At 41.1% G+C, this 14,927-nt stretch overlaps 1 protein-coding gene across 1 annotated transcript in view; it reads left to right on the forward strand.

The window, feature by feature from the left end:
• Nucleotides 1–5,246, forward strand: part of Adam7 (ADAM metallopeptidase domain 7) — a 71,047-nt gene extending 65,801 nt beyond the window's left edge. Inside the window, exons 21-23 of the mRNA XM_010625167.1 lie at nucleotides 2,563–2,625; nucleotides 3,851–3,907; nucleotides 5,202–5,246. Of these exons, the coding sequence (XP_010623469.1) occupies nucleotides 2,563–2,625; nucleotides 3,851–3,907; nucleotides 5,202–5,246 (165 nt within the window). The remainder of the gene's footprint in view (nucleotides 1–2,562; nucleotides 2,626–3,850; nucleotides 3,908–5,201) is intronic.
• The last annotated feature ends 9,681 nt before the right edge of the window (nucleotides 5,247–14,927 follow it).

The raw sequence follows: 14,927 nt of genomic DNA on the forward strand, positions 1-14,927 counted from the left end.
TTTTTTTTTTTTTTTTTGGGTTTTTTTTTTTTTTTTTTTGGTACTGGGGATTGAACTCGGGTCATTGCGTTTGCAAGGCAGGCCACCAAACCACTGAGCTAAATCCCCAGCCCTCAGCATCATTGTTTAAAAGAGCTAAGAAGCCAAGACATTCCAAAGGTTCAAAGAAAGTAAACAAATTGCCATATGATATGGTAAGCTATGATATGATATGGTATGTGTGGTATGCTATGGTATGGTATAGTATGGTATGGTACAGTGTGGTATGCTAAGCTATGGTATCGTGTGATATGGTATGTACGATATGGTATGATGTGATGTGATATGGTATGGTATAGTATGAGATGGCATGGTATGGTATGGTATGATATGATATATGATGGACCACTACAGAGAAAGGACAGCAGCTGAACTGCTGTTATCCCAACTTGAATAAATCTCTGGAACACAGTTAGAGAAGCCAAGTTCAAAAACTATCTAAGATTGTAGATTACACCAAAGTTCAAAGATTGACAAACACAAATTTTGTATTAGAAATCAGGATAATAGTTACTATAAGGAAGGGAGGGTCCTCCTGAGGGATTTTGAATTTTTATTTTTTAATCTAAGTAGAGTTGGTCACAAAGATGTGTTCATCTGTGAAAAGCCATGTACTCTACACTCAATATTTTTGTGTATATTTAGACTAGCTATGAAATTTGTTTAAAATACCAGCCTTGTAAAATAACAGACCAAAAATGAAACAGAAAATCCTGCAGAAGTCCCTGCCCGCAGTGGCTTATTTAATAACCGTGAAGGCTATAATTTCCAATGCATTCAGCTCACCTAAAAAAATGTGCATACAGATTAAGAAGCTGCACAGGCATCCTTACAAACGCTGCCAAAAGAAGCAATATCCTTGACAAGGTTATTCTGATTAAATTATTAAAAAATGCCATCAGGACCCAACTCTTGGGAGAGGAACAAGAGACTCAAAATTTAAGGCTAAGTAATAACGGATTGTTTCTAGGTGCGAGTGCCATTGAATACATAATGATGCCAGTGTTTCAAAATAAGGATCTCTGTCGTTATCGGCACTGATCTAGTTACAAGCTCCTGACATTTTCAAACTTTTCCCAGATGCTACATATCCAATAAACTGTGTGTCTTCACTGCACAATATTGCAGAACATGCCACCTTCTCACTTCCATGAAAACACAAAGGGCATTTCCACAGAAACGCCTCTACTGAACTTCAGAGCTGTCGTCTTCAGAGGTGGATAGTTAAGTTCTCTTGTTACGTGATGGTTTGCAATCATTTTTATCCATTTGCACTTTTTGTTATGCCAATAGTAACCCTGAGATGGTTTAAAAAAAAAGCCTTTGTTGTTTATTCTTCTGAACATAAAATAGTATGACAATTTTTAAGCTTATGTGGAGACTTTCTGATATGAAACCACTAATAATACTGTACGTTAATATTAATCTCAGAGATTTGTGCTGAGTTTTAAATGGAAACTGCATGCCAATGTATTTAGCACAATGTTGGTATATGTAGCACTTAATGTATGTTCATTATCTGTGGATATGTTGCATGCTGCTGAAGTTTCTTTCCTAATTAAAGTTTCCTTAAATTAATGTGTAAATTAGCCAGAAAAAGGCAAAGGTGCCTGAGCATAAACAGATTCCAACAGAGCTGGGGCATGTTTGTTACATTTCGGAATTGTAAGCTTCTTTAGTAGTTTTGGATTTGAGCGTAAAACAAGGGCACTGAGAAGGGAGGCTTGATACAAATTAGTTGAATATCAGCACAAATTCAGTTTATTACTCGTGTTACATGCCTTGAGATAAACAGGGTTTCCAAGCACATACTTTACATGAGAGTTTGGGTGCTTTAATCTCATGCTTTAGGTTTTTAGCTTTGTTGTAATATTATACAAATAATAATGAGTTAGCAGCATACTTATTTGACACAAGAGTTTTCCATCAAAAGCCAATCCTCAGCCAATCCGTGTTGAGACGGTTCGCTGGCAAGATTTCTCCGTCATATTAACTGATGTCTGGCGGTTTTTTCCTGTGGCATTCAGTGCCTCTTTCAGGGACCATTGTCACAGCAGTGCCTTCCAACGTTCTCACCATCTTCTGCGAATTAACAGCACAAAGACAGCGGCCTCCATCAAGCCTATGTGTATTTTAATAGGCTGTTCTGGAGGTTCCCAAAGACTTTCCAAAGCCAAAGTAACTTGGCTGGCCGCGGAATTTCAGGGTACCGATAAATAGAGCTAGTAAGATCTGGAAGCTAGAGGCCCAACCTGGTGCTACGCAAATCACAATATGTAAAGAAAGGCCCACACTCCTGTGAGTTTGCTTTTTAGCCAGACCTTAAATCCATCTGTTACAAGACAAGAATCTAAAGAAGAACATTGTTTCCATGTCTTCGTATCTTTCGGTATATGTGTATTTATTAAGAATGCATTCCACGGCTGGGAAATGTATTCTTTGGGCTTGGGAAATAGTTGTACTTGCAATGTACAATTTGCAGGGTAATGATATTTTGTTTTGTTTTGTTTTTTTAACTAACAGAGGACTGCAGAACCCGTGGAGAGCCTTCCACACAGTTTTTCAAGTCCGCATTACATCAGTCTGGTAGGTCCCTGCCCCTTTTGGTTGCCTGTGCAAGTCTGTGTCTATTTCATTGATAACTTTGATGCCGCTTACCCACGTGTTGGTTCCTTGCTAAAGCTCAGTGATGTCACACAGCTCTTTGATTGGAGGTGACACAAGGACAGGACACTCTGGTACAGAAACAAACTTCTAGCAAACTTCTTAGGGTGAGGCCAGCAAGGTGAGCTGGAGGGAGACCTGTCTGTGTTAAATTGGTGGCATTTTACTTATCACAAAGGGTTAATTTTAATTTTTAAACAATTACATATTAATGTTTTTCATCATGATTCTTGAGTTTGTTTTCACCCCTAACGTTCTGCCCACCCCCATCCCTGAGATGAGTACCGAATCCCTTCACCCTAGTCCTGGCCCCAGATCTGATGATTTTTTAATAAGCCTTTGATTAGCTCAGGGGCTCTGGAATTCTCACTCAGCCAGGGTGTTTAAAAAAATAAAGAATCATCACAGGATCCCTCAGGATCTGCCAAATTTTTAGTCTCTACACATCCTCTAACTCCTCCCCTCAGAACCAGGCACGGAATCCACCAAGATTCTTACATTTCTGTAGTAAAATCAGCCATGCCCTCCCAACTGGACCGTGCCCCAGCACCCATCTCTTTTAAAGAATTTTTTAAAAATTTAACACAGGATCTTACTAATCAGCCCAAGCTGGGCTCAAATCATGATCCTCCTGCCCCCAGGTTGCTGGGATTGCAAGCCCAGGCCACTGCACGCAGTGTATTAAAGCTGTTTTTAGTGGATGAGCAGTCTTCAGGCATTGGGTCCTTAGAAACATTAGATCACAGGAAAGGATTTTGGATTGTGCTGGAAAGTACTGCTGAGCTGTGCGATCAGAACATCCCACTGTCCATGGAACTAGTGCCGTGCCTCTTTCAAAATAGGTTTTTCTGGGGTTCTAGTAAAGATACTATCTGAATTGATGCTTAGAAGTACTGATGCTTAAAAAGTGATTGCATGTCTCTTTATGTGGACTAATCATTTCTGATAAAACTTTACCTAATCAGAGCCATCCGTTCTGTTACCATCCAATAGCAACTTACAAACCATCTTGGATTTTTCACAAAGCAAGTAGTGTGTGTGTGTGTGTGTGTGTGTGTGTGTGTGTGCTCATAATGCATGTGTGCATTTATTTGCTTATGTGCTTCCAACATCTGGTGCAACTCCTGATATACATTATTTATTACAGAAATCTGCAAGTAAAGATCCAAGAGGAAGTGCAGATTCCAAACAAAGTGCCAACATGGTAGGTTCCCTGTGACAGGAAGTACCTCTCTCTTTTATTTTCCAAATGCTGGCATCTTATTGTATCCTCTATTACTCATTGATTAACTGGGGTCAGGTCTGTACTTGTCAAAAGAACAGAACGCCTAAGATCATTTTCACAATATGTCTAACAGAGACTGCTGCCAAGTATGTTTTAGTCCAAAAAAAAATTTTTTTTTTTGTACAAGGGATCAAACTCAGGACCTTGTGCTTGTGAGAGAGGTGGTGAAACCACTGAGCTAAATCTTTGGCCCCATAGTTTTTTTGTGTGTGTGTGTGTGTGTGTTGTTTTTTTTAATTGTACTGGGGAATCAAACTCAGGACCTAGTGCCTGCAAGGCAGACATTGTGCCCCTGAGCTAAATCCCTGGCTTATTCCAAGATTTTTGATGTTTACCAAAGGAAAGAGATAGAATTCAAGAGTTTCAAAGCCTCAGTATATACTAGAAATAGGACAAGCTACACTTTTCTCTCAGACTTTTGTTAGCCATAGTACACAACCCCATGAGTTATAGAAGTTTAGTGTTTGTTTTTGTTTTGGTATCGGGGATTGAACATGGGACCTTGCACTTGCCAGGCACAGGTGGAACCACTAAGCTAAATCCCCGCCCCTAGAAGTATTTTAAAGGAAATAATAGCATTGGTAATGGCAGAAATGGAGCATTATTTTTCACCATTGCTTTACTAATATTTTCATTACCAAATCAGTATATGACTGAAGGTAAAAGGTGCTTTCACATTTAAATTACTGAATCTATTTTGCAAAATATATGAAAAATTAGGGATTTTTTTCAAAGAGAAACACAAGACTATATTTCTGAGTTTTTGTTTTCCTCCCTTCCTTCATTCTCTGACTTTCCACAGTATGCTCAGTATCAGTGTGAAGTTTTCCTCCACAAAACCTTCTTACAAGGGTTCCTGTCTAGTCCACTCACACTGTGCCCATTGGACAGAGAGTGCAGACATTTCCGAATGGTCCTCCCCCTGCACAATGGTAAACCTGTCCCACACCGTGTAGAGCATGGTGATGCTGCTTAGCCTAAGCAATCTCCTTAGCTTGCACAGGAAAAAAAAATGTTTTTCTTTTTTGTTGGTATAGACCTCTGCATTTAAAAGTGCATAATTAGCCATGGATAAGGAGATCTTTAGAAGCATGACTATATGTAACAAGATCCAGAAAAGCTATTCCACTTAGTAGACATAAATGAGTGACTAAAATACATATTTATGTACTTTACAGAAAGCAACTTATTTCTAAACCTGTGTTTTGTTTAGAGCTTGAGACTGGATATCCAGAATGGCTGTGTGAGCCTGGGTTGAGGACCCTGGATGTTAGATCTTCAATCTTCTCTCTATATTTCCTACATGTATTTCAACAATTTCTCAGATGATCTTTAGCAAGTCAAGAAATGTTTAAGAGAAAAAATTTCTTTCTGCTAATATTTGCTTGTAGAATTCACAACCTATGGCATAGACATACGCTACGGAAAACAAATGTCTTGTGGCTTTTCAAATGCTTAATATAAATGTAAGCAGTCTTTTTGCTCTCATATTCTACTGCAAAATGCTAATATAGTTAATTTTAAAAAGTCAAAACTTGGAGGATACTTCTAACCCTGACATTAGAAAGCAAAATGTCATTTGTGAAAGGTTGCTTCTTTGGGGGCATGAAAGTACTTGCATTAATTTGAATGTGACATTATTACCACAAAAATCTGGTTTTAATGAACTCATCTCCTGCAAAAATGCCAAGGAGGGCAGTGCTGAGGGTGGGGGTCACAGCTTTCAGGGGTTAATTAACAGTGCTGAACACAGAAGGGTAGTCATTGTGAGTACAGAATAGGCCTTAAAGTCACCCTGCTATAAACAGAGGGCACAAAAGCCTACTGGCCCTTTTGAATTCCTAGGTTTGCCTTTCTAGAATTCCCTAAGAGGCTGACCGAGAAGTCTGAGGTTGGAATAATTTAGAAAACCTACTCCCGCTCTGAGAATATGCTTACAGTCTCCATGCAGAGCTTTAAAGGTCTTCAGGTACAGAGCCATGCTCACTTCCTGTGCAGGGTCTGTCCCTACCCTCCCTGTCATTCTGGGGTGGTGCCCCAGCTATCTTGGGAATGATTCAGCTCCTTCCAGACCTAGATTCTCTGTGGGTTCTCCTGGGCTCTCTTTTTGCTTTGTGAACTGTTATGCCTATGACTGCCTTTTCTTTTCTGAAATAAAGTTCTCAAATGCTAAATGGAAATGTTCTGATTTGGTGAAGTAAAATGAAGGCTGCTGAGGAGGAAGAAAGGCAGCTGCCCTCGGTGACACTGAGACCCTGCCAATTTGCCTTTCTTTCCACGGTGCACAGACCAGCAGAGACCCAGCCCTCCGCAACTGCCAGCTGCCCATACATCTGCTGTTTAGTCAAAGCCAACACTTTAAAAAAAGAATTGATAAATGTGTTCCTAAAGCAAATGATCCCCATTTAAATATTTTATGCAAATTTGTGGGAAGAGAAAAGAGAAAGTCCTCATCTGATGTACAGTAGTTTCATTAAGGCAAACAATACTCCTCTGTTGTCTAAAATTAAGGGACAGTCATATCTTCCCATGTTCCTGAGCACTACGCATGTTGCTGAACAATATCCTTTAAAAATATATTTTAGTAATATCTTATTCCCTTTGTAAAAACATCACCATCCTGATTTGTTAGTTTTTGTAATTATTCCCATATCTTGTCCAGAAAACGTAATCAGCACCATTCATTTCTGCTTTTGGAGCCATCTAATTACCAATTTCTTATTAGTATTTTTCCCAACCCAATTATAAATATATCAGGTAGCAGCTAAATTCTTCATAGTTTGCTGGCTAGATAATCTCTAGATTTCTTCAAATAATCCAGGACTTCCTCACAGGTGAGACTCTTTTGGTTTTAGGTAGTGCTCTCCAAGCCTACCTGGCTTCTTAGGCCAAACTTTAGGGTTTTGTCCAACCCTTCTCAAAATCTGCCACTCTCTTCTCCATTCTGAGGGATCCCCTCTTTCCTTCCAGTGTTGTGTACTGATTAGGAAGCTGTACTCATAGTTCCTACTTACTAGTGGTTCACCTAGTACAGAGATATTTGCCCCCTAGAGGTTCATGGTCTCTTCATGGGAATATGTGTCAGGAGTTCTAGCTCCATCCTCTAACATAGGGATATAGCAGAGATTAGAATAAAGTCATCATGCTAACCAGATGCTATCATCAGCTTTTCTGGTTGTGTCTCTAATCCTGGATTTTACTCGAATCTGACAGCTGCATTCCTGTATCTAACCCAGTTGCTAGAATCAGGGCATCCAGGTTCTACTAGGAAGCAGCTGGAACCTAATACTTTCTGGCATTTTCTGAATCCTTTTCCTGGAAACCACCCTTGCTGGCAGGAGTACTGCTAGGGATGGACAGATCTGCTGGACCTGTAGCCTAAGGCTCCTGAATGCCCTGCCACATGCTCAGTTCTCCTGCTGCTGGACCCTTCTAACTCACACCAAGTTTGTAACCTTCAGGGATGCTGGGGTGGGGTACTGGGCTGACTGCTGGTCAGAGGCAGATTTATCAAGAAGTGAAAGAAGTTACGCTGTGGAGCTCATTATACATTTGGACCCTTCTAATACATTTTCTCTTTCCTTCCTCCCTCCTTTCCACCCTTTTCCCTTCCTTCCTCCTTTCCTTCCTTCCTTCCTTCTCTTTCCCTTCAGTGATTGGAATAGAACTTAGGACCTACTTTGTGCTACTCATGGTCTCTACTACTGAGCTGTACTCCACGCCCTACTCCTTTTATGACCTTATGTTGGCTAGATTTGGGTTGAGGAAGGGGAAACCAAATGCTTTATAAGCAAAAGTGGCCACACCCACAGGCAACAAAGGTGCATCTTTGCTAGCTTCAGTTTTTAGTCTCAGCTGAGGGGAGGAGTGGACCAACGAGTGATGGACATGGGGTGGGAAGGGGTTCCGTGTTTCAACTACTGCTCCACATACTCCTGGGCTGTGTGTGCATGGGGTTAGGGGCTCAAGACAGAGCCTGGGAGAGAAAAACACACTTGAAGACCAACACCAGCTGAGTTTTGATTAAGCATCCCACCCCCTTTCCAGCTTACATCAGCGGCCTAAGGCCTGTAGTTCCACAGGCTCTTATGTTTTAAGTAAAACCTCTGCCCAAATCACTGAACACTAAGCAAAGCAGACAGAGGGGAAACTCATAGAAAATCAGGATAGGACATGCAAACAAAGATTAAAACAAGAGGAGACGTCAGTTGCTACACACTGCAGGAAAGAGGTTCATGTAGGAGCATGTGAGAGTCAATACATTCTACCCTTTGGATCAGCAAGTCACTTTCAAAACTGCTCGGAAAAATTACCAAAATCCATATCTGTTACAATAAACTGTATAAACAAGATTCCCAAAGGAATTTGCAAAGGAATTTTAAGTGTATTTCTACATCAGTTCCATTAGAAATACAGCAACGGAGTACATCTTCAATATGTATCCATTTTCCTATGAATGAATCTATTGTCTCATTCTTTATGGCTGAGTAATATTCCATTTTATAGAAAAACCACATCTTCTTTATCCAGTTTCCAACTGATGGGCAAATAGGCTGTTTCCAAGTTTTAGCTATTACAAACTGTGCCACTATAAACATGGCTGAGCATACTTCTCTGTGATATGATTCTTTTATTTCTCATAAGTGAAATAAATAAGGCACACATGTGTAAATACCGAATAGTTTCCCTGGTGTGAATAATCTGCAATAATACATAAGATCCTAATAAGATAACTGACATTGAGAAATGGGAAGAAAGGAGCTAAAAGTGTAGGGAAGGTGGGACGGGTAGGGGAAGGGTAAAAAGGGAAAAGAAAAATTGTGAGATAATGAACAGATGAAAACAAAGTGTTTGTAGATGGGAGGGGAGAAGGGGGTGAAGGGAGGGCAGGGATAAGGGGAAAAAATGAGAAACAAGACTTGTCATGTAGAGGTACAACATCCCAACAATGAATGTAACTGTACTGTATCCCTAAAATGTACCAATAAACTCAATTAAAGATGAAAAAAAAAAGAAATACAGCAACGGTGGTCCAACACACAACAGAAACCTTTGCCCTTCCAAGACCGACCACCAACACCCCCAATATTAGGTCGAGTATTCTCAGGTATTAGTCATCTTCATACAACCTCTTTGTCTTTCTCTCACAGAAACTGCCCTGCCATTGAGTGTAGAATTCACATTGAATGTGCTAAAATTGGAAAAGCACATTCTAAAGAAAGGTAATGACTTCCTTCCTGGCAGGCTGAAGTCTTTGTAGTTGGAGATCCACCCGTGGCATTCATGGGACCACAGGGGGGCCACATAGCTAACTAGATCTCACAGTAGCTGGGAAACTGCTCAATGAGTTTGGGGCTTTTCCAGAAATCAGCGGACCTTCCAAAACTTGACATTAAACTTATTAAGAAAGTTGCTAAATTTTGTTCTTTAGTGTTAGCAGTGAAAAGCTAGATACATTTTGCCAGATGCACTCTATTCTGAAGGATGTGGGCCAAAGTAAACAAGGGTAACCCATACCTAAACAGAAGGGGGACAGGCTGGCATCTTGAGACCTTTAGATAGAGATTTTTGGATTAGAGAAGCAAATCCTCTTTACTCAGTCTCAAATCCAATCCTCTTGATGTTGAAAGTCAACAGATCCAAATAACTAAGTCTCCTGGAAATGACTGAGGGGGTCTGGTTTATGGTTTTTCAACTATGTGTTACTTGTTTGTTGGATTCTTTTTTCTTTGAAAGCCAGTGAATTAAAAAGGCCCGCTGCTGCCATGGAAACCTGAAGAGCTTCCCCCTCCCAAGGGATGTATAATGGATAGTTCATGTCGACCAAAGCCAGCGGCCTGTGAGCCTTGCCTGACTAAGTGGTGGATCCTTGATGACAATCGATATCCCTGATGTCCCTTTACTAATCATCACCAAAGAGTGAGAAATATTGATTCGATTCCAGGGCTTATTGAAAGCTTCCTGATCACTTTCCAATAGCAGGTCAGGCTTTTAGAAAACTCGAGAGCCTTTGTGTAAGGAAATGTCTGTGTGTGGCCTTGACAGAATCCATTAACATTTTTCTGTAATCGTGACCTACATGTAATGGATATCGACTGCTACCACATCTATGTAGGTACTTTAAGCATCAAGGTTCTCTAGGGATAAAACATCCAGAAAAGGGGGGGTCTTGGGGATCACAGGAACACTAGCAGGGCAGAAATTGTGTCAGAGCCACCCTAAAGAATCTCAGAGAAGTGGAATTGAAAGACAGGGCTATCTTCACAAGGGTACCAGTGATTCACTAACACAAGCTGAGTGAGCACAGCATCTACTGAGTACACACTCTTTCTTAGGTATTATTCTAAGCATTTCGAATGTATCTTTTCACTTAAAACAACTCTAAACACTAGCTGCTGTGGGAAAGGTCAAAATAAGTAAAATAATTTGACAGATAGCTGATTGCATATAGTATGAAGTAGTGTCTGTTTGAAATAGAATCACAAAATAGGAAGAGTATGTTTTTCATCATTGCTATAATGATGGTATGAGTACAATTTTGACAGAAAAAACAATCAACACACACACACACACACACACACCCATGCAGGTGAAATTAATTTATCTTACTGTCATTTTCATTTTTCACCCACCCATTTCCCAACCTTGGCAGCAACAGTCACAATCATCTACAGATTTGCATAGCGAGGAAGTAAAAAGCAAATCCAAACAGCTGTCACGAGTGAAGACAGAGCTTTCTGAGATGCTGTTGTTGAAGGCAGAGCTTTTCGGGACAATCAGAGACCTTATCACCTCCTACGGCTCTCAGAAGCCACTCCCTAACAGGCGTGATTTGCGATCCCCAAATCTTTGTTTGACCAAGGCCTTAATTTCTGAAAGATGGTTCCAGATAGAACAAGGCTATTGACGGATGGTGTTTGATTCCGCTCAGTGTTCCCGGACAACTCCTTGCTACCTTGGGCAACACTGCTCAGGGGAGGGACAGCAACAGCATTACTGACAGCAGCAGCTAGGAGGATAGACTGAGCCCTCTGCTAGAGCTATCTTCCTTGCTTTAATAAATGCAGAATCCAGCAGACTTGGAACACATACAGAAAAGGAGAGCATCTACTTAGCACCTCCATGGTTCCAGGCACCTGCTAGACCCTTTTACACTCCTGAGAAGGAATTATTTTACAGATGAAGTAACTAAAAATAAGACATCCTCAAACACACAACTGCTACATAGAAAAACAGAAATGTGAATGAACCTCTGACCAAAGCCTTGATCTAAATTGTCACACATTCCAGTTCCAAGCTGACTGCAGTCCCAGGGGCCAATTGAATGACCTCGGATCATACTAGAATGGGGAGCTTTGATCCCAAAACATAGTAGCCAGCAGAGATCAATTAGCAGTCTTTTAGGGAGATCAAACCCTGGCCCATGTTTTCTCTACAACGCAACAGTGTATCAGTTTAGCTTTCACATGTTCTCCCCCACATCAAAAATCACAACTAGGGGGCAGAAGAATATCAAAGGTCAGTTGTTATTCTAATAGGACTCAAGAGAGAAATCACCGGTCATATTGGAGAAAAATGTGAATGATTTGAGACAAATCCCTCAGCACTTAGAATAATTCTCCTTCATAGCTAAAGTGTTTCCTCCTCCCACAGTATCAACATCAGCCTCTTGCTGTCAAAGATATCAGTAAGTCAGGGGTGGAAATAAGAATGTGAGCAGCATTCCCCACCTCTGAATGAGGGCTGCGGCGCTTCAGCTTCACCAGGGAAAGCGGTGGGAGATGATTTCGATCCCCTCTGAAATGTCCCTGATGTTCTCTCTGGAGCAGGACATTTCCAAAGCTCAGGATATCACCGCCTGCGGCAGTGTGTGCAGAGGCTGAGGGAGGGAAACGGTGATGCTGAACAGCAGGCTGAGCAAATCTGATGCCTCGGTACTGAGGCACTTCTGCACAGTTCAGGAGCACAATGAGGCCATCCATTCCATCTCGTTAACGCTGCCTGGGCTGTGTCACCGGTTTCTGTGCTGAAAATATCACCAGCTGGACAATGACACTCAATAGCTCAATGTCAGAAGGGCGTTATCAGGCACAAGCCCTGTCGAATGGTGTAAGGTGGCTGTGGTTCACCTGGGGCTTCAGGTGAGAGAGCACTTGGGCTTAGAAGAGAAAATGAAAGCATGGCAACTTTACAGCATCCAGTCCTGCATCAAAGCACAGCCACGGGATGGTCTTCCTCACAAAGATCTCCAGGGGTCTCGTCTAAAAATAAGGACAAGTAGAGACAGAGGCCAAGAGTGCTTACAGATTTCAGGACAAACAAAGTGATGTAAAAATAGCAAACTAAATAGTACATGCGGATTGACACCATTTAGGTTCTGCCTATTCGTTTACTCATCTGCAGCACTCAATGTGTTCTTGCTGTCCTTGAGCTGTCTTTCTTGACACATGAAAATGTGAGCGTGTATAAAGCTCTTCCCTAAGAAAACTAAGCTTTGTGAGACAGCAAGATGGCCTCCTAAATAGATGAATAGCAAACAATGTCATGGAGGCCACAAAGGAAGAAAACAAGGTGTCAATTGCTCAGGGGGAGGAAGAGGAAGCATATGTTGTTGTTGTTGTTGTTGTTGTTGTTGTTGTTGTTGTTGTTGTTGTTTTGGAATAAAGAAGATGTGGAACAGGCAGATTTTTATCAAGATCTCCACAAAACCCCAGAGGTTTTCTAAGCAAAGAATCAACATGCTGAGGCAAGGCAGTGAGTTTGTGCATAATATAGTTTAGGGGACTCCAGTGTTGCGAATGATTTGATGTAGCTGAAGCATGGAGCCACAGAAAAGTGGGTACAAAAGTAGATTAAAGTAGGCTATGCACAGTGTTCCATGCTGTGGTTATCTTAAGGCAACAGTCTCGGTCCATGATTTAATTGAAAGTAGCACGGTCGAATATGGATTTCAGGAGTAAAAAGAGTCTCAGGGTTGAAGGATGGATTAGAGAAGGTCTACTGTGGAGTCAAAGCTGGAAGCTACCAGCCTCACAGAGGCCGGGGTGGAAGAAAGACAGGAGGCTGGCTTTAAGGAGCTCTCTCTGTAAGCGTGCAGTAACAGGAAGTACAATTTGGAGTGGGGGAGCTTTTTCATGAGAGAGCAGGAACGAGGGAAAGGAAGACATGATGTGTCTTCCAGGTTTCCGCTTTGCCTAGATGGGGCTCTGTTGCTTCCTTCAAGAAACAGTGCAAGTGGAAAAGTTAATTAGGTTGGAAGTGATGATCGAGTTTGAGGTGTTTTACGGTGACTTTCATATAAGTATACAAAAGTAATATGATAATAAACGTTCATTAGAACACGTGGCTTACCTACATTTTTCTTGCAAAAGCTATTTGAAAATATATATTCAGTTTTGTTCAGTTACTATGTTTCCAGCTGTGCATCAAAGCCCTTGGATGAGGCGGAGCACAAGGTGTGGTACAGGCTAAATTCTTCAGATAAATTCTTCAATGGTTTTTGAGTTTTAAAAGAAACGTAGTTTTTTTTTAAGGGATAGTGAAAATAAAGCCCAATAAAGTTAAATGATATGTGGAAAATAACTGAAATATTGATAATTCTAGAAATAGAAACCAATTCCCCTAGCTTCTTCTGAAGTACGTCATTCCTGCTGATTCTCAGAAGCATTGTTAATATGGCAGAGACGATAAGGCTGCTTTGAAAATTATCCCATAACTCTAAAGATCTGATAACTTTTCCCATAAGCCCAACTATAGCTGTCGCTCTAAGTCCCACTGGGGAGAAAGGCATTCAATTTTAAAAGACAGAGTGTCACATTTAGCCAGTCCTGCCCAATTTTGTCTTCATTGTCTGAGAGCAATGAATCCAATAAAATCTTTAATATCTTGCGTGCTTAGACTTAAATTTCAGGATATTTTAAATGTTGTTTTAGTAACTGTTGTGTTATCTTTCTTAATTCAAATATCTGTATCATTTCTGATTTTAATGAAGTTTTCTCTTTTAATTAAGGTTCATATTTTCCTCCTTGTTTACACGCCTGGTCCTTTTTTATTAGATATCATACATTGTGAATAATACCCTTGCCTGCACTAGACGTTTTAGTATTGCTGTGTGTATTTTTGAATATCTCTCTGAGAAGTAGGGAAATAATTTGGAAACAACTTGTTTTTCTATTTCTTTTTTGCTTTTTTTGAGACAGGGTCTTACTTTGTAGTTCGTATTGTCCTTGAACTCACTACATAGTGTGTAGCCCAGGCTGACCTTGATCTGCTTGCCTCAGCCTCCAGAGCATTGAGATTACTAGTGTGGACCACTATACCCAGCAAACAAGTTGGCCTTTTCAGGTCTTGATGTTAAGATTTATTGTGTAGTAGCAGAAAAGTGTTGAGATTGGGAATATTTATTCCTCACTACTGAGGCAAGACTCTTCTGACTGCTACGTGCCCCAGAAATTATGAAGTTTCCTGTCTTGGTAGGGGAGCAGACACGACTCACGTGAGAACCACATACATCGTCCCGTAGCACTCTGCCTGGTGCTCCTGCTGGACTTGGTAGTTTCCTCACAAGCATGTGCTGACCAGTCAGTGTCCTGTCTACACATCTCTGCCACTCCAGGTTCCATTTCTTTGCAGCTCCCTCTTCTCTGCCAGTCCCCGCTGTGCGGTGTCACTGCCGTCTTCATCTCACCTCTGGGCTACACCTGCTCGAGGCAGGGAATCTGCCAGCTCTGCCAGGGATCCCGTTTGTGTCCCGGCCTGGAAACTCTCGGAGCAGTGAGTTTGAGAAACGCGCCGCTCTTCAGCCTCTTCATTGTCTCAGGGTCATAGCCCTCCATTGTGATCTCGTGTCTTAAAGTTTTGTTTCATGCCTTCTTTCCTTTAGGTTTCTTAGTCTTACTAAGAGGAAAATCCGGTCCCTGTTACTCAAGCTAATGCTCAT

Source organism: Fukomys damarensis, unplaced genomic scaffold (genome assembly GCF_012274545.1).
Source record: "Fukomys damarensis isolate Sample0158 unplaced genomic scaffold, DMR_v1.0_HiC HiC_scaffold_18, whole genome shotgun sequence".
Classification (NCBI taxonomy): domain Eukaryota; kingdom Metazoa; phylum Chordata; class Mammalia; order Rodentia; family Bathyergidae; genus Fukomys; species Fukomys damarensis.